This window comes from Felis catus, chromosome B1 (assembly GCF_018350175.1).
Source record: "Felis catus isolate Fca126 chromosome B1, F.catus_Fca126_mat1.0, whole genome shotgun sequence".
Classification (NCBI taxonomy): domain Eukaryota; kingdom Metazoa; phylum Chordata; class Mammalia; order Carnivora; family Felidae; genus Felis; species Felis catus.
Genome location: NC_058371.1, coordinates 125,950,733 through 125,973,625, shown reverse-complemented (window position 1 = coordinate 125,973,625; position 22,893 = coordinate 125,950,733). Strand labels below are relative to the sequence as shown.

The 22,893-nt window shown below is 37.8% G+C and overlaps 1 protein-coding gene across 17 annotated transcripts in view; it reads left to right on the top strand.

Moving 5' to 3' along the window:
- Nucleotides 1–22,893, top strand: part of BMPR1B (bone morphogenetic protein receptor type 1B) — a 419,833-nt gene that overhangs the window by 307,527 nt on the left and 89,413 nt on the right. Inside the window, exon 2 of one of the 17 annotated variants that reach the window (XM_023252924.2) lies at nt 862–1,057. The exons of 15 other annotated variants lie outside the window; for them this stretch is intronic. In XM_023252924.2, coding sequence (XP_023108692.1) covers nt 862–1,057 — 196 coding nt within the window. Of the gene's footprint in view, nt 1–861; nt 1,058–22,893 lie in introns of those variants that run through there. One more of the 17 variants, XM_019829210.2, reaches the window with a different exon arrangement.

The window sequence follows — 22,893 nt, the reverse complement described above, 5'->3', positions numbered from 1 at the left end:
AAATGGGATTTAATAACTACTTCTGTTTGTATCTCTGGTGACATTGTATTTTCTGCAGATACTGTCCATTCTATTTGTATTTCTTGCTGTTCTTTCAGTGTTGACAGTTCCCAGAGTCAGAGAAAACAAAATGGCCTTTAAAACAGTTTTAGTGTTAAAAAGGTCACTCAAAGTGTCATCGAAGGTGAAATTTTACAGACTGTTCATAGTTGACGATGAGACACAATTATAGTTAAAATCTTAAAACAAATAACTCACGTTAATAAGATTGGTTAGGTTCACAGTACTTTTTTCCTACATAGGAAACGTCAAACTATAGTCATTTAAAAGTAGCTGATTAATGAATAGCTTAACTGAAGTATTTTAACTTGAAATATTCATTAAAGATACTCTTCACATGGGACCCTTTTTTCATACCTGTGCCCTTGATTCAAAGCCATCTGCTTCATCCTTTAAACAGCCAGGTGAGCAAACTGCCATACGTGTGTTGCAATATCTGTATCATTTCACCAAAGAAAACATTTTTTCCCCCGTGTTTCTGCAATTCCCAGTTAACATTGTAAGCAAGACAAACAGCCTTGACACAAGAAATACGCTATTTCATGACAGCAAAGTCTAGATGTGTGTTGCTTTGCAGTCCCGTCCTAACTGCCTGCGAGACCTGGGGAGCTCTGGTTCGGCCAGTGCAGAGCAGATCCCCCGCATGTGCGGGCAGCCGGGTGGGGCTCCTTTCTTAAGAAAACAATCCAGCTCAGGGTCCCTCACCGCCCTTTGTTGTCCTCCCCACGAGGTGATCAGTTGAAGTCTCTGTGGTGACAGAACCAGTTTGTAACAGGCTTGTCTTTCACGGTCCTGTCTCAGGCTTGCTGGCAGGCTTGCCGAAGCTCTGACAAGAGTGGCAGCAGAGAAGCCTCCGTGAAAGGAGCGAAGGCAAGAAACAGGAGGCTGAAACAGGCGGGTCACATTTACTGCTCTCCTGCTGCAGTGGGTTGGCTGGAAGAACCAAACTGGCAGCTTCACATTTTCTTGCTCATTCTTCTGTCTATGCACACGAGGGGTAAGAAGATCAGTGCCCCACGGTACAGTGCAGACAGGGGGCTGCGTTAGTGTCAGGTTTTGTGGCTTTTATCACAGAAGGGAAAGTTTAGGGCAGAAGTGGCTAAACATTCCCAGTCCCCATCCTCCAACTGCTCTGTAATTTTACTACTCTTTCTGTCTGGGCAAAAGCTCTCTAGATAGTGTATTAGGAGGCTTTTAAAGGCATTCAAAGTTTCTGTTTTCTCTAGTAATTAAGAATGAAATCCAGTCCAGTTTGGAACTTTGAATATGAAGTTGATTGTCAACATACTGAGGCAGTTTATATGTGAAGAATTTAAGAAAATGATTCCAGTAAACTTTGTTTTGTTCATTTTAATTTGGATGCTGTTAGATTTTTATAGGTTTAGCTAATTAACTTTGAAGTTCATTACAACTTTTATGTAGAAGCATTGAGTAAATCTCTGGGTTTATAATAGCAATAGTTATAAATTGTGACTATGTCAGATGTTTATCCACATTGAAGAACGGGGGCTTGCTCAGTGATTATTTTGTGCAGAATTATTCCTGTATGAAGTTGACCAAAGGATGGCAATTTTTAAACGTTACTTAAAAGAATTGAAACAAAAGAGTGGTTATAAAAGTAGATGAACTGTTTGCAAGACAGAGGAAAGGTAACGTAATGAAACAACTGTCTGTGATAGTGATTTGCAACGAGGGAGTCATGAGGTGGGAAATGAGGAGAAAGTGGCTATCGAATATGAAGCCAGGCGACAAAGGGAATATGTATGAGATGGAAATGCATTTACAGTTCAACCTCACGTCCTTGTGAATGCATTTTATGGAGCCAGTTTGGCAATACTATTTATTGGAGAAGTATGTATTATCAATTGGCATGTGCTTTTGATTGGCGTTTATACGACTGGTGTTTTCATGATCTCAAATATTCCATGGCACTATGAAAATATTATATGCTGTGTCGGCTCTATGAAAAAAAGCTTTTAATTTCTGGATAAGTGTAATCCAAAGGAGTTTTATGTATTGCTGTGAAGGAACAGTAGGTAGTTCACTTGCCAGATTTGTTAATTTATTTTCTGAAAATTGTTATAATATGGCACCTTCCAGAAAGGAATAGAAAAGCCCCAGGGACACTGTTTCTTAAGAATGTTCCAGGAAGCTCGAGGTATGATACTTCTGAGGTGAAATTCTTATTCCTTTATTCAATCTACTACTATCTCTTGATTGCCTGAGGGTAATTTTTCACTATCTTTTTGCATTTTCCTTGAAAAATGTGAATACCTTAATGCATTATTGGCTTATGTCAATAAAAAGCAGAGGCCATATGCTACAGTGTGAATTTTTGAATCATAAATACTAGGCTTAGAATACATCTTAAAATAATACTGTATAACTGTCTTACTTTTCTTGTGAGGAGATTGAAGCCCAGGGACATTCCTTGCCTTCCTCTAGGTAACAGAGTCTTTTAAATTCTCTATGCACAGCTCTTTTGTGTGTGTGTGTGTGTGTGTGTGTGTGTGTGTGTGTGCTTCTACTGATTTCTTCTACAGCACAGTGGTTAAGAATATTAACTCTGGACCCAGAATGTCTGTGTTTGTATCTTAGCTCTGCCACTCAAATGAGGTATCTTATTAGTACCTCAGTTTTCTCAACTGTAAAATGGGGATAAGAGTAATACCATAGGGTTGATTTGGTTACTAAATGAGTAAGTACATGTAAAGCACTTAGAACAGTGTCTGTAATACCTACTATTTTGGGAGTATCTGTTGTTATTCATATTATAATAATAGTTTATGTAGGAATAGGGGACAACCAAGCTGGAAATGTAAATTGAGACATGATCTAAAAAGAATCTGATAACCCATCTTAGTATAATTAACATACTAAACCCCAATTTGTATTCCCGCCTTTGTCACCAATGAACTTTTAATTTTTTTAAAAGGAATTTCTCTACCCGTAACATTTGATAACAGTTTTACAAACAATAAGCTTCATGGTTTTTATGATTTTGCTCCAATGAAGAAAGAATGTGCTACGGACAGGGACTATTAGTTCAACCAAGAGTAAGCAACTTTGACTATCCAAGTTAAATATTCATTGATGGCTTGTAATGCCTTATGATCATTAATTGTGCATGTCCTTCAGTGGGAATGATGGTCACAAAATTGGTAAACACGAAATACAGACAAATGAAGTGGTCATGATTCTTAAATGAATGACAAAGCCAAAGTTACTGTTCTGAGACCTTAAATCCTTGTTAAAAGTAAATGTATTTCAAAATGACAACTTGAGACGTTTGGAGAATGTGAGCTACTGGCTACTAAAAACATTTTGTTAATTAAACATATGGAAACGTGGAAGTTTTTTATGGAAGGAATATGTACAGTACTCCAGTTCTACCATAAATGGAACAAAGCTCTGTAGAGTCACAGTAGGCGGAAAGGCGAATTCTTCTTACTGGACCAGAGTAGCTAGTGTAACTCATCAACCGAAATCTTATTGCTTAAATCTTATCTGAATGTTTTAACTTGAGGAGACACAGGCTTGAGAAAAAGGGAAACAAAAGTACATCTTGGTAGAAGTTTTGAACTTTGTGTTTTTTATATTGGCATGTTGTGATTGCTTTAGGAATGGATTTTTTAAAGCTAGGATCATGAAATGTAGAATTGTCTTTTTTCTAAAAGTGCAGTTATCACCTGTAGTGGTAAAAATCAGCAGTGTTCACTTCTGGTTGAAATGTTTTATTTTGAGGATTGCACTGTCTATGCCAACCTGCCCCTTTATTTTCAAAACACAGGAGAAAATCACAGGCAATTGTAATGAACGCAGTGCAATGTGTCATTTTGGTCACTACTACTCTTTTTAAGTTCTGTCAAAGGAATTTAGTGAGGTTATAAATGTGATAAATTGACCTAAAAACTAAAGGACTCTTTCTGTTTATTGTTCTAACACATTGGTGGCAACAGTGTGCCTTTCCTGATGTGGATGGGTCTCATGTTCTGGCATTAAAAAAGGTGAGATTTTTATTTAGCTTCCTGTTATATATGTGAACATTTCTACGTGTCCCCCTCCCCCCTTCATAAAATCATGGTAATAGATTATTATAGCAGTTAGGTTAAAATCAAAATTGGCAGCCAACTTTTTGTCTTTAGGAGTAATTCTACATCAATAATGAGTTACAGGAAAAAAAGGTGAGATAGGAAGGTAGTAATCAGTTGGTTTTGAATACGGGAAAATCCCCAAACCTAGTGCACAGAAATAAGTCCCAGTCTTCACGGCTCCTATGGCTTTATATAACCAGATTTTACATTCTGCCTTTTCATTGCCAGGTCATTTTCCATAGGTTTCCTATTATAATATTTACATTTGATCTGGTTGGCATTAACTTAAAATAAAAAAAAAATTATGTTATTAAGTATTTTAACCAAACTTAAGGCACGTAGAGAATACAGTAATGGGAGGCTAACAAACATGGCTGTGAATGTGCAGTTTAAAAATTAGAATGGTAATATTACTGTAGGGCATCAATTTTTGGTAATATTTTTAAGTGAAAAATGATCCTTGTTACCATATGGCAAAATACAGTGAAAATCTGAACTGTTAGACCAACACAGCTGTTAAATGCATCAATGTGGGTCTGTGTTTAAAATGTTTTCTACTACAGCTATTATGCAGCACGTCCAACAATTAATCTCAGGCTATTAATCGGCAGTAACTGCAAGTGGTGAGCATCACAGATGTAAGAAATTTGATCTCTGTAACTTACCTGGAGGAAAGTGGCTAAACTATAGTTCTCAACTGAAATTCTGCAGAGTATATTGGATAATAGATATTCACACAGCTATTGAGTGTAAACTCAAATCCTTTGGCTTTACCTTTGTTATGGGAATTTATGCTCACCAGTGGTGGCAACCATATGCATAAGTAAGTCTTGGGTGTGTGTATATAATTTTAATTTTTAACTTGCAAATACATGAAGGCTTCTGGAAGAATAATAGTATTAGATCAGAGATCAGAGTAACTCAAATTAGGTGGGGTTTTTTTGTTTTTGTCTCTATAAGCCAGGTGACTCTGAAATGACACTTTTTTTTTTCTGAAATAACATTTTACAAATCTTTTATTGTCTTAGAACTGCCAGGATATATATATATGTATATATATATATATACACATATATATATAATATGACATATATATATGACATATATATATAATGGGATATATATAACATATATATGGGATATATAATATATATATATATGGGATATGTATAATATATATGGGATATATAAAATATATAGATATATATTTTTAAGTTTATTTATTTTGAGAGAGGGTGAGAGAGCACGTGCAAGTAGGGGAGGGGCAGAGAGGAAGAGAGAGAATCCCAAGCAGGCTCCTTCCTGTCAGAGCAGAGTTTGACATGGGGCTTAATCCCATGAACCCTGAGATGATGACCTGAGCGGAAATCAAGAGTCAGACACTTAACCAATTGAGCCATTCAGGTGTCCCATGAATGTGTTTTTTGTCCCCTAATTTTACAAATGCAGATCTAATTTTACAATCCATGCAGGACATTGGGCAAATCCTTAAATAAGAGAAAGTATATTGACAATTGAATTATAGGAAAATTATCCTTATCAGTTAAATTGCCTATCAAGCTTTCTTTTGCAACATTTTAGGTTCAGACGAACTCTTAGGGTCTTGATTATTATACTTTTTTCCATTTGTAAAGTAGTTAATTTTCCCATTTTGGTGGATTTTTTGTGGAAATGTTAACATTAAAATACCTAAAGGAAGTTTTGTGACTGTGCACTCAGGATAACCTTAGTCTTGTTTTTAGATCCTGCCATTTTTCTTCTAATATTACAGAAGCTGTGGCTTTTGGATTAACTAATTTCTCTGCTTTATGTCATCTCTGTCACATTCCTTCAGTAATTAGTTAATTTTTCATATAAAATCATGTTATTAGCATTGGTATTTGGGTCACAAAGAACAGAAACTTAAGTAGAGAAGTTGAGTGGAGATACAGAGAAAAGCTAAGGCAAACACAGGCCTCGTGGGACCCAGAGTCCATGAGGGTCTGAGCCTCTATTCATCTGTGACTGAGGTGGTCTCATGGACATTTACCTTCTTCTTTCCTCTTGTGTCTCTTTCCTTCTTTCTGTTTAGAATTCTTCCATGGTGATGTCTTGCGTTTAGGGTGAAGAACAGATCTTTACATAGCTGGCAAGACTTGGTATCAGTGGGCCCCTGACTCCCAGCTCATCTCCCTAGTCATTGACCACCATCTTACACTGTCCCAAATCATCCAAACCTTGTATCTTTGCAGGTGTTTCACATCGAGTTTTTCCACAACCTGGAAAGTTCTTTGCTTCTCTGCTCTGCTTATCCATTCTCTTAAATGCCATGAAGTTTTCCTTAGCAATCCAAAATAGATGAGAGCTCCTTGATACAACCCCTCATTGTAAGTTTTATTTTTCCTTTACAGTACATATCATGACTTATTACATGTCACTCTCCTGCTGGAAGCTCCATTTCTGGGAGGAAAAAGCTATGCCCATTTTATTTGTTGCTGTGTTTCCAGTGCATAGCACAATGCTTAGCACATAGAGGGTACCGCTGTCCTAGGTATACTCATTGTTTTGCACATGACCCTAAATGGTGTCCTTGATATTCCAAGGCCTTTTTGTTGTTGTTGAGTTCTGTAGCGTTAACTAGCTGATCAATGTTTCACTGTCTCTTATTTCCAGTTTCTTTTTGGAGAGACAATTTGATTGGCAGCTGATCCTTGCAGTAGTCAAATGTAACCCAGCTGGGGTGTGTGTAGCAATACCAAGATGGGCACCAGACAACAGACCCAGACCCAGACCCTGCTTCCAACAGAGCAGGAGAAGTTTTTCTAGAAGAAGTTTTAGATTAGTTTGACAATCAAAAACAGTTAATATAGCTGCTACTGTCATTTTTAATAGAATAGTGCTTTTTCGCTTATAAGGAATTCCTGTTGGCTACTAAATGAATTAGCTGTATGTTTAGAAAAATTATGAGAAACACTGTATAGTGGGGCGCCTGGGTGGCTCAGTTGGGTAAGTGTCTGACTTCAGCTCAGGTCACCGTCTCACCATTGGTGAGTTCAAGTCCCGTGTCGGGCTCTGTGCTGACAGCTCGGAGCCTGGAGCCTGCTTCAGATTCTGTGTCTCCCTCTCTCCCTCCTCCTCCCCCACTCATACTCTGTCTCTCTCTCAAAAATAAATGAATATTAAAAAAAAGCATATTAAAAAAAAGAAACACCTTAATATTTTCATATGAACTTTGGTATCCAGGAAATGGTACTACCAAAAATAATGATCATATATTTCTGTAGTTATTACAGAATTATTTTAACAGTAAATGAAGGGGTATAACATTTTTATTTTTGCTCTTTAAAAAAAAGATGCCATAGAAAATTTAAGATACAGGTGGTGGCAAAAATAATATATAAAACAAGTAGTGTAATCACTTGGAAGACTAGTTCTTTCAGATTGTTATATATAATTTTCACTCCTTTGTTGAAAAAGGTACTTGGTAAACCTTATGTCTCACAAAGAACCTCTTGTAAATTTTGCATAATGATCCCTAAACAGACCACAAGTTGTAGGCTAGTGGTATACATTTTTTTTTGTTCAGATTCTGAGAATTTAGTGTCTGAAATTATGCTTTTGATCCCATCTGGTGTCTAAAGGAAAATTGACATACATATCTAATTCATGAGGTTTTTCTAAACCTCACAAGTACATGCAGAAAACTGACTTTGGTTCATAGATTTTTGGTTCATAGTATCCTGTAGTACATAACGTCCTATATGTATGTTGGTATCTTCACAATTTTAAAGGGGGTTTTACATATAAGGAAACAGTGACTTACGTCACTTGTTATCATCTACGGATCTTCTGTGATGTGGGAACTTTATTGATGAGATACCAGTTGAGTGGGAGACAATTTAATATAACAAGGCATCTTACGTTCCTTCATTCCTTCAAATACAAGCTATGCCAAGGCCAATAGCAATGGAGCTTCAGAAAATCTGGGGCCAAGTTTGTTTTGCAAACTCGGCATGAAATTATCCTTCTGTTACTATGTTTGTAGAAATATTCATCATCAAACTATGTTTTTGCTGAAGTGTTTAGCTTTATTTTGCTTTCTCTCTAAAGAAAACTAAGACAATATTTTTCTCAACTATGAAAAAATAATGACTTGCCAATTGTAACTGCGTATCATTTTAACAATCATGCATTTTCTTATGGAGCTAAATCCCCACAGCATGTTTGTCTTGGTTAGAGTTAATAAGCTCAATTGAGTATTGTTTTCACATTCCGTTTGCAAAGTCTTTTTTATGTTTCTATTTTGAAAAAGAAAAAAAAGGTTAATGTTGTAAAAGTAATATGCTGTATTTACCCTTGAACCATTAGCCCGTTTGAGTGAGGGCATGTGCAGCGGCTCATTGGAGGAATATTTGAGCGGCTCTCTGAGTTTAACTTCAGCTCTGACATCAGCCGAAGCTATTGAGACCTGTGCAGTGGCCTGGAAAACAACAACAACAAAGAGTTCCGTGTGACATGGTAACAGAGGAAGGGTGGGTGCCACTTAATTGAGGCTGCTCAACAAATTGCCTTTTTACTTCCACACACACACACACACACACACGCACACACACACACACACACGCACACACACATGTTTCTTATATGTATGTTTTCATAGGATTATTACAGTTTATTGAAATCAGAGAATATCACTAAATATTTCCTACTTAATTTCCTATGCCCTGAGTGAAAACGTGTTCAAACTGGGGAGTAGTGGGTCTAAAGGAAAAGGACCCTTGTGCTAAATCATGTGATTTCACAGACACATGACATTCTTCCAGTAGGCATTTCTGGAGATTGTTTTTGGCGTGGATTTTATGAACATAATACTAACAGTTTATTCATAACATGCATTTTAGTAGCTATTATGAATATTATTAATCTACCCTACTTAACCTCTTCCATTGAAAAATATAATTTTCTCTCTTTTATTGTTCCACGGACTTAATGACAAACATCTTGCAAATTAGATTTTCATATATTTCATCTCTTTCTTATGCTCAATTTAATCTATCAAAGCCACACATTGTAGAAGACATCTGGTATTGAGCTTAAGCAGCTGGGTTTCATTTGTAAAGGTTTTGAGCAAATTTTGGTGCTTGCCAACAATAATAGAGCAGTTGGCCAGTGTGTTTTCTTTGTGGCAGCTTGGTGCAGTATGGTAGAAGAGACCCGAATTCAGGATCAGGTGATATTCTGCCTCTTTCTGGCTTAACTGGCGAGACTTGAGGGTTTATGCAGGTGTTTCAGGGAGCACTGGCTGAAGGCTTGCTCAGTGGCTGTTGAAGAGGAATCAGTGGGTGAGCGATATGCACTCATCCATTTGAGAAACAAGGAGTGTGCAGTTTTCTTGACAGCATGGTTCAGTGTATTTCCTACATCAGAACCACTAAGTCACTTTTAAGATGCTGTTCCCTCTACCCCATCCCAAATCTGCTAACCCACATATTTCAGAACTGAGCCCAGAAAGCTGCAATTGATTGAGCTACCCCAAGGGGTTTGGAACAGACTGGATTGGAGTTAATAAACTTCAGTTCATTCTTTACCCTCAGGTAGAACCTCTACATTCGCTTTTCTGACCCAAAGACAAACCTATTTTATTAGAAGAACTCTTTTATTAATGTCCATTTAAAAGGCATTATCAGAATTTGTTTCAAAAGTGGCTTAACCACATACCCAGTTTAGATGTTCTTTCATGAAATGCTGTATTACTGTGACCTATTGCTTAATAAAACAGTTATTCTAGCACTATTAAAATATTGCCCCTAATGATGAAGAAGGGCCAGCAAGACTTGATTTACTTGGAACAATGCAAGTATGAACTGAAGGATTTCTGGGAGAGTGAAGCAGACACAAGAATCCCAAATTTCCTATTTCTTTCTCAGATATGTTAATTAATCTCTGTCTCCAAAAAGTCACTGGACACCTGATAATTTCCCAGAAATCTTTTGAGTTTGGTTCTGTGAACTCCCCTCAGAAACCACCATATTGTTGTTTGGATGCTCTTGGAGCCTATACCCGCCTCCAATTACATTCACTATGTTATTCCCAATGAAAATAGTTTGTCTTTGTGGCCCGTATAGTGATTTGGGGGACTGTTTATTCTGAACATAAACTAAGTCATTACCCTCTTCTTTGCTTCTGCTAAAAAAAGTTCTCTGCCAGCATTCTTACGACCATAGTTCAGTATTCTTGTTTTGCTGGTTATTAGTTCAGAATTGAGTTTTCCAGACAAACACTTGTGAGTTCCAGGTTAATATGGAAACATAGCCAGGGAATGTGTGGTTGATGGGAGGATTGCCTCTTTGGAAGTTAATAGGTAGTGACGGTCTGTTGTTAAAATGTCGTTAACTGGAAATGTACTTTTTACCTTATCTTGCTTTGGAAATTAGCACTCAAGATAGTCACTTTAGAGAGCTCTGCCTTGTCTCAGGGACTTGATTTAAAATAAACACACACACACACACACACACACACACACACACACACACACACACACACTCCCACTTGAGGTTGGCGAGCAACACCCTAGCAAATACAGCATTAAAAGAGGGTAAGAGAAGGGGCAATCCAAATGCTTCAGATCGTCTCATTCCATGATCCCTGTCATGCATGGGCTACATCTGCAGCGTTTTAAAGTTTCTGCAGGAAGCTCAGTAATGCAGCTGTCTCTAATGTACTGTGAACCTTGAAAAGGAATTTCCTTTCAAGTAAGAACGGAAGTAGTTTGTGTGTGGGATGATGGAGCTGAAGGTTTCCTTTAACAGAAAATAAAGTGCCGTTACATAAACAAACATCTATATAACCTAAAGTAAACCCAGCAGAAATATGTGATGCAGGCACCTACATTTTAAAAAGACCCAGTTAATTTTAATGATCTACTTGTGTTTTCTCGTTTTTGCAAGTGAGGAAAATGAGGTGCATGGTTGTGAGACGACTTAACTAAAGTCTCACTGTGACTTCTAGAGCCGGAACCAGAATTTAGGATTCCAGTTTTAATTTGTGTTCTTTTAGGAATGTCATTTAAATCTGACTTTAGGATTGCTATTTAGGCTGAATGTTTAGAAAGTTGAAACAGAGTCTTTGCCACATGAACATTTTATTTAAGAAACAGGTTATGAAAACACACACCACCATCACCATGAATAAATATTTCAGTGTATGAATGAAACTCAGAACTGATAACTTCTGCTTTGGTTTTCCTATTTATTCTAATAGGAATGCTAGTATGTGAGAGGTACTCTGTATTCAACCACATTTAGGCTGTCCCAATTTAGTGCTTATGAAAATGCAAATTTTACTCAGTTCTGAGCCACGGTACCTTACCATCTGAGGTGAGAAGAAGACAAAGTTAGGAATATATTTGTGTTAGCTTTTAGAAAAAATTTGCATCCTGCATTGAAGAATGGAGCATCTTTTTCCCCCTCTTCCTAAGATTTCCTGCAAATGTTAAGCTAGAGATTACTTGTAAAATATCCTGAGTAGCTATTACTGCAAACAAGAAATGTGATCTCCAGCTTTACACCCTGAGAGTGAGTGCTAACACCTCAACAGATTTATTTCTTAAAGCTAAAATTACAAGGTTATTGTTCCTTTCCATTGTAGGATGTCATTTGTACTGGGATCCTTTAGATTTACACATTTGGTTTTATGGTTTTGGGCAGTCGCTATAGAATGTTTTAGAATAATTGATGAACTGTCTTTACCAGGTAAAATTTCTGTAGCGTTTATCCTAATTTTTCTACCTCTCCATTGGCTGTTTCTCCAGTAATTGTGAATCCAGACTGGGTTTTTGCAAACTGAATGGGAAGGTCTGATCATTTGTCCTGTGGCTTTGTTTTGATTCTTGTATTTGCTTCTTAAGGGATTTTAAAGATCTGCTGAGGATTTCATATCACCTTTTGTATTTCCAAGATACTTGAGCAAAATTACCCTTCAAAAGTTCTGTAATGTTTACTTCTTAGTCTGGATTCTTTGTTTCTTATTCCTGTGGCTTATCTACAAAATGAAAGTGTTTAGGGCTAAAGAAGAGAGTGGCATAGTTATAGTTACCTTAAATACTGATCATCTAATAGACAATCACTAACATATTTCATTTGTGATTTTATAATTCACAAATCCAAGAATACAAATGTCAGTACTCTTATGTTTTAACTTGTGAATGTCTCCTTCTGTAGATGTTAAGCAAAGAGCAAGATAGAGATACTTGTTCTTCTAGATATGAAAACTTACTAAGGTTTTACAGTTTTAGGGCTGTAGTCATTACAGTGCGGTTATGGCCTAGGGTCGGCATAGCTGATGCAGCATAATAGAAAGACGTACATATAAGGAAACGATGTAGGTAAAGGGGCACGTGGGAAACCAGTGGGAAAAGGTATGAAAACCTCACCTGTACCACCTATAAAAATCATCCTAAGTGTGTCAGAAAGCTAAATGGAAAATTCAAAAATGGAAAATGTGTGGAAGAAAATAAGAATAGCTGTTCCAAGTATTGTTTGAAACACTTCACATATATTAACTCATTTGAAGTCCACACAATGGGAGATAGATACTGTCATTATCCTCATTCTATAAAGAAGGAAGCAGGTTCAGAGAAGTGAAATATTTTGTTTCAGATTACAAAGTTCATGCATGGGGGAGTCTAGACTCACGTCAAGACAGCCTGTTTTTTTTGTGTCCGTTTCCATTAGCAGCTATATAATGCCACATCTCTTAGAAGAAAATGTTTCTATGATTTAAAGGAAGAAAAAAGATTGTAGTTCAACAAAGCAAATCACCAACAAGCAAAAGTATCTCCCATACACTGGGAAAGCATGTTGCAAGATGTGTCACTGAGAAATACTTACTGTCAATTTTATGTAAAGAATGTCTTCAAAAATGAGAAAAATACGAAAAAAGTGGCAGAAGACATGAACAGGCCATCCACAAAGAAGAAGATGGAAACATAAGAAAAGAAGCTAAGTAAATGGAGAAATTCAAGTTAAAATAGTATGCCAGGTTATAGTCAACCGGCAAAATAATTGATACGTTGACATTATCAACCTTTGGCAAAGATGTGGAGAAATGGGAACCCGGCAAAATAATTGACATGTTGAGATTATCAACCTTTGGCAAAGATGTGGAGAAACGGGAACCCTTATCACTATGTTGGAACATAGTTTTAATAATATTGAAGAATGAAATGTCACTTAATGATCTAGGTAGTAATTATATAGACATATTAATAAGATTAAGCAATAGTTTAAGATGTGACATCAAGAGCATAAGCAACAATAAAAAGATAATAAAATTGATCTCATCAATTAAATTCCGTGCTTCCAAGTATATCATCAACAAAGTGAAAAAAGAGCCCACAGAATGGGAGAATACATTTGCAAATTATGTATCTGATAATGGACTTGAGTCCAGATTATATAAAAACTCTTACAAATTAATGGTAAAAAGATCATTAGCTGCACTTAAAAATGGGCCAGGATCTGGACAGATATTTCACACACACACACACACACACACACACACACACAAGAATATATACAAATGGCCAATAATCCTATTAAATGATGCTAAATACAACTAGTTATCAGTGAAACTCAAATCAAAACCACAGGGTGTTGTACTTCCACTCAGATGGCTCTAAGCAAAAGATAATAACAAGTGTTGGTGAGGCTGTGGAGAAATTGGAACCCTCATATACTACTTCTGGGATGTAAAATGGTACAGCCATTTTGGAAAACAGTCTGGCATTTCCTCAAAGGGTTAGGCATTTAGTTACCCTGAGACCCAGAAGTTTCACTCCTAGGTATATATCTTAAACAAAATGAGAACCTAGTGTCCACAAAAAAACTTGTATGTAGATGTTCATAATAGTATCATTAATAATAGATGGAAAGTGAAAACAACCCAACTGTCCATCAGCTGGTGAGTACATAGAGTGGTGTTTATCTGTATAATAGAATATTATTACTCAGCAGTAAAACCAAATGAAGAATTGATACATGCTACGTCCTATAGTATGAATAAACTTTGAAAACATTATGCTAAATGAAAGAAGCCAGAAGCAAAGACCATATATATATATTGTTTTATTTATATGAAAAGTCCAGAATAGGTAAAGCTATACAGATGGAAAGCAGATTGGTAGCCATAATTTGTCTGGGGTGGGGGCTGGGGACAGGAATGGGGAGTGATTGTTAATGGGTATGGTGCTTATTTTGGGGGTAATGAAAGTGTTCTAATACCAGCTTGTGATATGGTTGCACAACTTTGTACCTATACTAAAAAGCATTGAATTGAAGATGTTGCATGGGTGAATTATTTGGCATGTGGATTATATTTCTATAAAGCTCCAAAGTATTCCTAGAAGTGAGAAGTAGCAAAATTAGGATAATGGGGAATAAGGGAAAAAAGGGATTGATACTCATGTGGCTTTCTTCCATAATATTTTATTCTTTAGTGATAAAATCTTTAAGATTTTATAAAAATCAGTTGTAAGAACATAGTATTCTCTAACTTTTTTTTGTATATTTGTGGAATTATATATAACAAAAGAGATAACCAGAAACGAAATTAAGTACATATCCACTCCATCCCCTTGTAGCTAGAAAGCATAATGGGTTTTCCTTTTTCCCTAATAATTAAAGCCTTTGGCTCCAGAAAAGACTCTTTACAAATGAAATATTGAATTAGGGCTCCCATACTGATTATTGTTTGCTTTTTCTGGTATCAATTATAATCATATATTCTCTCTGAAATCCAAATTTTAGTGAGGCAGTTTAGTCATTTTATTAGTTGGTTTATGAGAAAATTCTTTGTGATTAAGAGGTACCATTCATTCTGGTTGAAATCAGATCATGTTTCCTTTACGAAAAACTTTGCAGGGTAGTCCACCTGCAACCTTGCTTGCTCAATTAAGGGGGAAAAGCTATCTTCTTGGGACAGCTGCTGTTCATAATCCTGAGTCTGGGCCTTCTGGGAATCTGCTGATTTGCTTCTGAACCTTTATCATGAACTTTCCCTGCGCAGATTACAAGATTGTCTTGGGGGAAAGAGAGCATGTCTATGATCCAGGAGGGTTCATGTCTGAATCAGAGGTGCCCATTACTTTTCTACTTGTTAATGTAGCAGAATCGCCTTTCCTGTCATGGGGTTAGAGTGGTTGGGAAATTGCCCGCAGTGACAAGCCCTTCTCAGATAGGAGGAGCTCATAGTCATAACAAAAACATTTTCCCAGAATATTGTTTCATGCTTCTCCCACTCAGGGCCATGACCATTGTTAAGGCGGGAAAACGACCTCAGGGCCTTGAGGTTTGTACATCAGAGTACTAATAACAAGTGATGCTAAAGCTGGACTATAGTTGGGACAGCATTCAAATACAGTTGAAATACAGTTGCCCTGGAGAGTACAGGTTAACTAAAAGTTCTGTCTTTTAACTTGAGAGCCCATAGATATAAGAGCAACAGGAATAGTTTAAACAAAATCAAAGGATGGGAAGTTTGTGTGGGGGAATGGAAATTAGCATCCAAAAACTAGATTGTGACTGGGCAGTGGTTTTCACATTGTGGACCTGTATCAGCATTACATGGGAACCTATTGAAAGTAAATTTTGGTGTCCTACCCCAGATTTACTGAACAAAAAACCTCAGGGGATCGGTCCAGAAATCTGTGTTCTGACAAGCCCTCCAGGTTATACTGACGTGGGGCTGAAGTTTGAGAACCACTGGACTGAATTATGTTGCTTTTTCAATGCCAGGTGAGTAAACTTGAACTTTATCCCATATGCAGTGGGAATTCATGGAAGATTTGTGAGCAGAGTTCTGGAATGATGAGTGTTTTAGTTAGATAGCAGAATCTTCTGCCTTACTCTTCTAGTAAAGGAATTTTAGGTCAGGAAAGTATAAAAATGCCAGTGTCTGGTGATCTGATTTGATCCACACGTCAGAAGAGTATATTAGTTTGTACTTTCTTGTGACTAAACATGAGAGTCGTTTAATCATTTAATAGGACTTTGGAAGTTTCAAACAAGTGGTTTTTATTCACTGAAAATTATAAAATGATGCTTTCTTTTGTATGCCATTTTAATCCCTAAACTTACAACATTTTGCAGATTTAATAGGACCTAGGTGTACTCTTAAATCCTGAAGATATTATCCACATACTTGTAGAAAATGGCTGAGGGCATTCCTCTGGTCACTTTACTGTGTAATTCTTTTCCCAACTATGTTTTGCATTTTAAGTGTTTTCATTTTCCCCCTTAATCTTGTTATGTATCAGTAACACATGATGTATTGGCATCTTCTGGAATAACACATTTGTTCCAAGTGAAAAGGACTAGGTTTAGAAAATCCAGTCGGCCAAGAAGTTTACCCGACAGAGACCTATATGGAATCTAAAACTAATGTGCTCATATTTTCCATCAGAAGTCAAATGAAATGAAGCCAAGAAAGTACTATGAGAAGTTTACTGGTCTCTTCCCTGTATCAATAGCATTAACTAAATACGTCATTTAGTTTTGTAGGTAATAGCCATGTTGAAAAAGATCTTTTACCTGTATGTCTGAGATGGGATGGGACCAACTACATAAAATCAGATTATATTATTATACCTCTCCTTAAGAGTCATTAAGATTTAAAATTCTCAAGGACAATTTTCTTTTACTTCTAGATGGTCTTATTTGTAAGTTTAAATGGAAAATTGGTATTAAAATGCCACAGGAATTTTTACTCTTTAGCAACCTAATCCTATAATATATCCTAGAGCTTATTAGGCTTATTGTCCAGGAGTTAGCTATCTGGGAAAAAGCAGTAGCCGTTTCTGATAGGAATCAGAAAAATTAAGTTTTAATTGTTGGCCTGCTACTAAATACTGATGTGACTTTACACGTAACTTTCAGTGTGTCAGAGGATGAGGTGGTGTATTAAAATATTGAAATAGTATGGAAAGATGGTTTGGGGCATGGATATTGTTATCTCTAAAATAAACATATAGTGACTTGGAGAAGCCATTAATTTATTCCTTCATTTATCATACTTCTATTACACACCTCGTGTCTTCCAATATTGTAATGTGCCCTGTGAACACAAGGAAAATATTCCCTGGTCGCATTCTGGAGGGGAGGCAGAAAAACACAAAGAATACTTTGGGAACAGATAGATATGTATCTGACTTAAAAGGAGGGATCAGCTGAGTTGGCAACTAAAAAGTTATCTGGGAAAAGAAAAGAAGTAAACAGATTGTAGACGGAGGAACTAACATGACCAAAATCCCAGAGACACCTGAGAGAGTGTGGTGCGGCCAGAGGATTGCCAAGTTGAGCATAACTGCTGGGTTGGAGACTAGAGGTAGTGTGTGGCTAATTGGAGGTTGTAAGCAGGGGATGGAAGCTGAAGGTGTGTGTGGACCCAAGCTAGGAAGCACATACTCTTCCAGTGGATCATATGGCTCCATGACTGGCTTTTAAGGAGGAAGTAACATAATCCTATTTCCTGTGGTCTTCCCTTTCAGTTAATTGCGGTTCCATCCTTGTAGTTGATTAGGATAAAACCTGTGGTATTATTCTTAGCTTTTCTTTATCTCTCACATAAAACATACAGTCCATTTGGAGAATTATTTTCACACTGTCTATACTGTGCACCCCTGGGTACCACTTCAGAATCCTCTTGGAACCACCCCTTACCACTGCCACAGTTGTAGCAACCAGTTCCATGGAGGCGTGGCCCTGCTTTCTGATGGTGAATTTTGATACTGTCTTACCTCTCAGCCTCTTGCCTTGCAGCCTCTCTGATGTAGCATGGGAGACTCTGGCAGGAGCCATTCTGCACAGCTTGCAAGGAAGGGGCAGCTAGCTACCATGGGCCAGACGTGACCGGTGGGCGGGATAGGAACTGAGAGATGAGCACTTCTTTGTTCCTCAGGACGGATACACTGAAACTCATGTCATAATACCTTTAGTGGGAGCGAACTAGATAACTCATCCTCAGGTTGCCATTTTCCCCTTCCCTGTTTCATAGCCTTGGTCCTGCACTCCTGCTTCCTGGGACGACCTTCCCAAATAAACTACTTCTATGCACGCAGTTGTCTTAGGCTCTACCTTCCTGGGAACCTAAGGTTGTGACAGTACCTTCAAAATATATCTTCAGTTGGACCACTTCCCATCACCTCTACTACTACCAGCCATCAAACTTCCATCAATGCCTGCCTTAATTACCACAGCAATTTTCTAACTGGTTTGCTACTTTTTTTTCAATGTTTATTTATTTTTGAGACAGAGACAGACAGACAGACGGAGCATAAGCAGGGGAGAGGCAGAGAGAAAGGGAGACACAGAATCTGAAGCACGCTCCATCCAGGCCCTGAGCTGTCAGCACAGAGGCTGACGCAGGGCTCGAACTCATGAACCATGAGATCATGACCTGAGCGGATGTTGGATGCTTAGCTGACTGAGCCACCCAGGTGCCTCTGGCTAACTACTTTTATTTGTGCCCTATGTAGTCTGATCGTGGGATAGCAAGTGGAGTTAAAGTTTCATCCAACAGGAGGCTCTAGGATCTGACCCCACCTTCACTTCCTACTACTGTTCCTGGTGTTGGATAAGCTGGTACTCTCTGTTCCTCAAGGACTCCAGGGGCACTTTCACCTCAGGGCTCTTGCTCGTTCTTTGCTCTGTTTGGAGCACTCTTCCTTTCCATACGTCACTCTCTTCACCTTTCCCTTCTCAAAAATTGCTTCTGCACTGAGGTATTTCTGACCATCCATTTTAAAATAACAACCACCCCTAGCATATTCTCTCCCCCTTCCCTGCTGCATTTCTCTCCATAGCACCTAGCATAATTAAGATGCTTTCAGGTTTATTTTGATTCTCTCTCCTTTACTCCAGTAGCTATAAACTTTGTCAGGGCAGAGAATTGTGTCTGTTTCTCTCCACTCTTCCATCGTTGGGCCCACAGAGCCTTGATACCTGGTAGGTGCCCAGTAAATAACTGCTGAGTTAAGCAAGTGAACGAATGTGTATTTTAGAAAATGTAATTCTGGCTATAGTGTAAAGGTGGGTGAAGGAAGGTGGGGCTAGAGAACAGAAATTAGGAGCTTAGTGTAGGCAACCAGGTAAAAAATGAAGAAGGCCACATTTGTCATCTTTTTTTTTTTAATTTTTTTTCAACGTTTTTTTATTTATTTTTGGGACAGAGAGAGACAGAGCATGAACGGGGGAGGGGCAGAGAGAGGAAGACACAGAATCGGAAACAGGCTCCAGGCTCCGAGCTATCAGCCCAGAGCCGGACGCGGGGCTCGAACTCACGGATCGCGAGATCGTGACCTGAGCTGAAGTCGGACGCTTAACCGACTGCGCCACCCAGGCGCCCCACATTTGTCATCTTTTAACAGCATCAGTGGAGAGTTGAGGAAGGATTACAGAAGCTGTAGGAGAGTAAAATGATTGTGTTGTTGATGGATTGGGTATGATGGATCAGAGAGAGGGAGACCTGTAAGCAGAGTCTCAGGATTTTGGCTTTGGCAGCTGGGATTTCATGGTTCTATTTGTCAGAGAGATGCCAAAGATGGAACTGGTGTAGATGGGAAGGCGATACGGTGGAGAAACTTCAGGAAGGAGGAAGGACTTAGGATTTAAATATGTTTAGTTTGGTGTATCGGCAAGACTGCTTAGCAGGAAATGAGAGAGATCCAGGAGTCCATTGACTGTGCAGGACTACAGCTCAGAAAAGGGTACTTGGGGATCACTAGTGCCTTGTAGGCAGTTGTGCCTTGAGGTAGTGACCTCACAAAAATCAAACCGGGAAAAACCATATATTACTCTGTGTTGCTATACGAGCATAGGAGTTCTTAACTGTTGTCACTATTTCTTTCCTTGACTATTTTAGAAAGACTTAGGAAGAGAAAACCTTGAAAAAAACAAAAGAAAAAAGTATATCCTTGATTCATTTTTGTTGGCACATTTTGAAAGAATGAAAAAGGCATTTATCTTAGGATGAAGTGTCTGAGTACCTCTGGAGTACAAAGAATTTACCTTTAGCTTCTTCTGGCCAGCCTCAGACTCTGTGTTTTACTTTCACAGCCATCTTCTTTTATTGAAAACATGTTGAAGTACTTTTTTCCCCTCTTTATTCACCGGAAATGAGTAAGTTCTTTAGTAAAACATCCAGAATGCATGTAATAAAAAAAATGTCTAAATGTTTCAAGTAAGATTTCTGGCATATATTTATCTGTTTAGTAATATAAATTTTAAGTGGTTGTGCTCGTCACCAACATTTTTTCATGTATTTTGAAGCTTAGATTTTTGCCAGTTGCTTTTATACCTCTGGTGATTTTTATTACCTTATTTAGTAGAGAGTTGAGTGTTTTGAACTAGTCTTCAACCTAGAAATTTATTAAACAATTTGATTTCCCAAGGGGCCAACACTGTTGGAAAAGATTACTATATACAAATCTCTAGGCCAGTAGAGGATAAGAGAGGGGAAAGATACTGCCCAAGGAAATTTATAGAAATGCAAACAAAATCATGTTGTCTGATCTGAGATCTTCTCATAGTTGGTGAGTGCACCTTAGCTTTGGAGGAAATCTTGTTATTTGAATTTAATCCTTGGTATTTAATCTCATGTTGACACTTTGCATTACACTAATAAGATGTTAATGATCTCATAGTCTTAGCTTGCATTGGATACTCACCAGGGTGCCAAGACATTACGGGCTACACTGCCTGTAACTGTCAATAGAGCATGGGTTCTCACTACATGCATGAGATCTATCGCTGACAGTGAAATTATGATTCTTCATTAGCTGGAGGAAATTCTGAGAACCACAATTCAGGGGCCCAAGACACTTGGTATTTAATTAAAAGAACATTTGGGGCGCCTGGATGACTCAGTCATTTGGTTAAATGTCTGACTCTTGCTTTCAGACCAGGTCATGATCTCAGTTTGTGAGTTCAAGCCCCAGGTAGAGCTCTACTCTACTCTCAGCGCAGAGCCTGCTTGGGATTCTCTGTTTCTCTGCCCTTCCCCTGCTTTCTCTCTCTCTCTCTCTCTCTCTCTCTCTCTCTCTCTCTCTCTACCTCACTCCCTCCCTCTCAAAGATAAATAAACTTTAAAAAAACACTTTATATTTACTTAAAAGAAGCCTGGGTATTTAAGGAAGCTTTGAAAACTAGAAATAGCTGTATTAGGGTTCTCTGTAGAAAGAGAGCCAAGCCCCAAGATCTGTATTCGGCAAGTTGGAGACCCAGTAGAGCCAGTGGTGTAGTTCCCATCTGAGCAACTGGGCAGGCTTGAGACCTGGAAAGAGCTGATGTTTCACTTGAGTTTGCATGCAGGAAAAACCTGATGTCTCAGCTTGAAGGCAGGGAGAATTCTCTGTTATCTGGGGAAGAGTCAGGGTTTTTTGTCCTATTGAGGTCTTCAGCTGATTGGGTGAGGCCCATTTGTATTAGAGAGGGCAATCTGCTTTACACAGTCTATCAGTGTAAATGTTACGCTCATCACAAAACACCCCCCACCCATGGAAATACCAGAATAATGTTTGACCAAATATCTGGGTACCCTATATAACTGTGTCATGTTGGCACATAAAATTAACCATCGCAAGAATTTATTTTAAATCTGTTCAAATTCATTTAATCAGTAAACATTTTAAACATGCTTTGTGGATTCAGCATAAGGTAAGACATTTTGAGTATCTAAAATAGAAGATACGAAGCAGATAACCCCTAATAAGACCAAAATAAAGTATTATCAAATCAAGAAAAAAAAGCCAAGTTTTTTTTGATGTTAACATCCACAAAGACATTTCTCATGTATAATGAAGCAAACTATGTGAGACTAAAATTGAGTTTCTTATTCTGAACTTTAAATTAGTAAGCAGAAATTAAGAGAAGCGTATACTTTCTTTTTATTTTTCTTTCCTTTTTAAAATTTATTTCACAGGGGCGCCTGGGTGGCGCAGTCGGTTAAGTGTCCGACTTCAGCCAGGTCACGATCTCACGGTCCGTGAGTTCGAGCCCCGCTTCAGGCTCTGGGCTGATGGCTCGGAGCCTGGAGCCTGCTTCCGATTCTGTGTCTCCCTCTCTCTCTGCTCCTCCCCCATTCATGCTCTGTCTCTCTCTGTCTCAAAAATAAATAAACGTTAAAAAAAAATTAAAAAAAAAAATTTATTTCACAATGTATATTCATCATGAAGGTGGTAGTATAATAATCGTAAAGTCATGAACCAGTATAAACTTAATCTTTAAAAGAGTCATTATCTGGTAGATAATCACAAAAAAAATCTTTAGCATTTTTTGCCTCTGAGTTGCATTATTTTATTCTTCTATCATAATTGTAAGCCACTGTTTTGTGCTATGTGTTTCTGAATTCCAGCAATGTAAAATGTTTTTGTTTATTGGGCATGGTAGGTAAGCAAAATTTTGGTTTTAGTTTTTATTTGAAAAAGCACGAGTGTCCTTATAAACACAATTATTTAGCCACAAAGTGTAGCCTATTAAATAGTCCTTACAAGCATGTAAGGACTCTCTTTATCCCACCTATACCCCAGTGCCTCGCACATTTCAGCAAGTGAGAAGTACAAGGCAATTGGGGAAATGATTTTAAGAGTTTAAAAGTGTAATTTGGATTATTTTGACATTTTAGAGTCAAGTACAAAACAAAAATTATCTGGAGTGCCTGGGTGGCTTAGTCAGTTAAACATCTGACTCTTGGTTTCAGCTTAGATCAT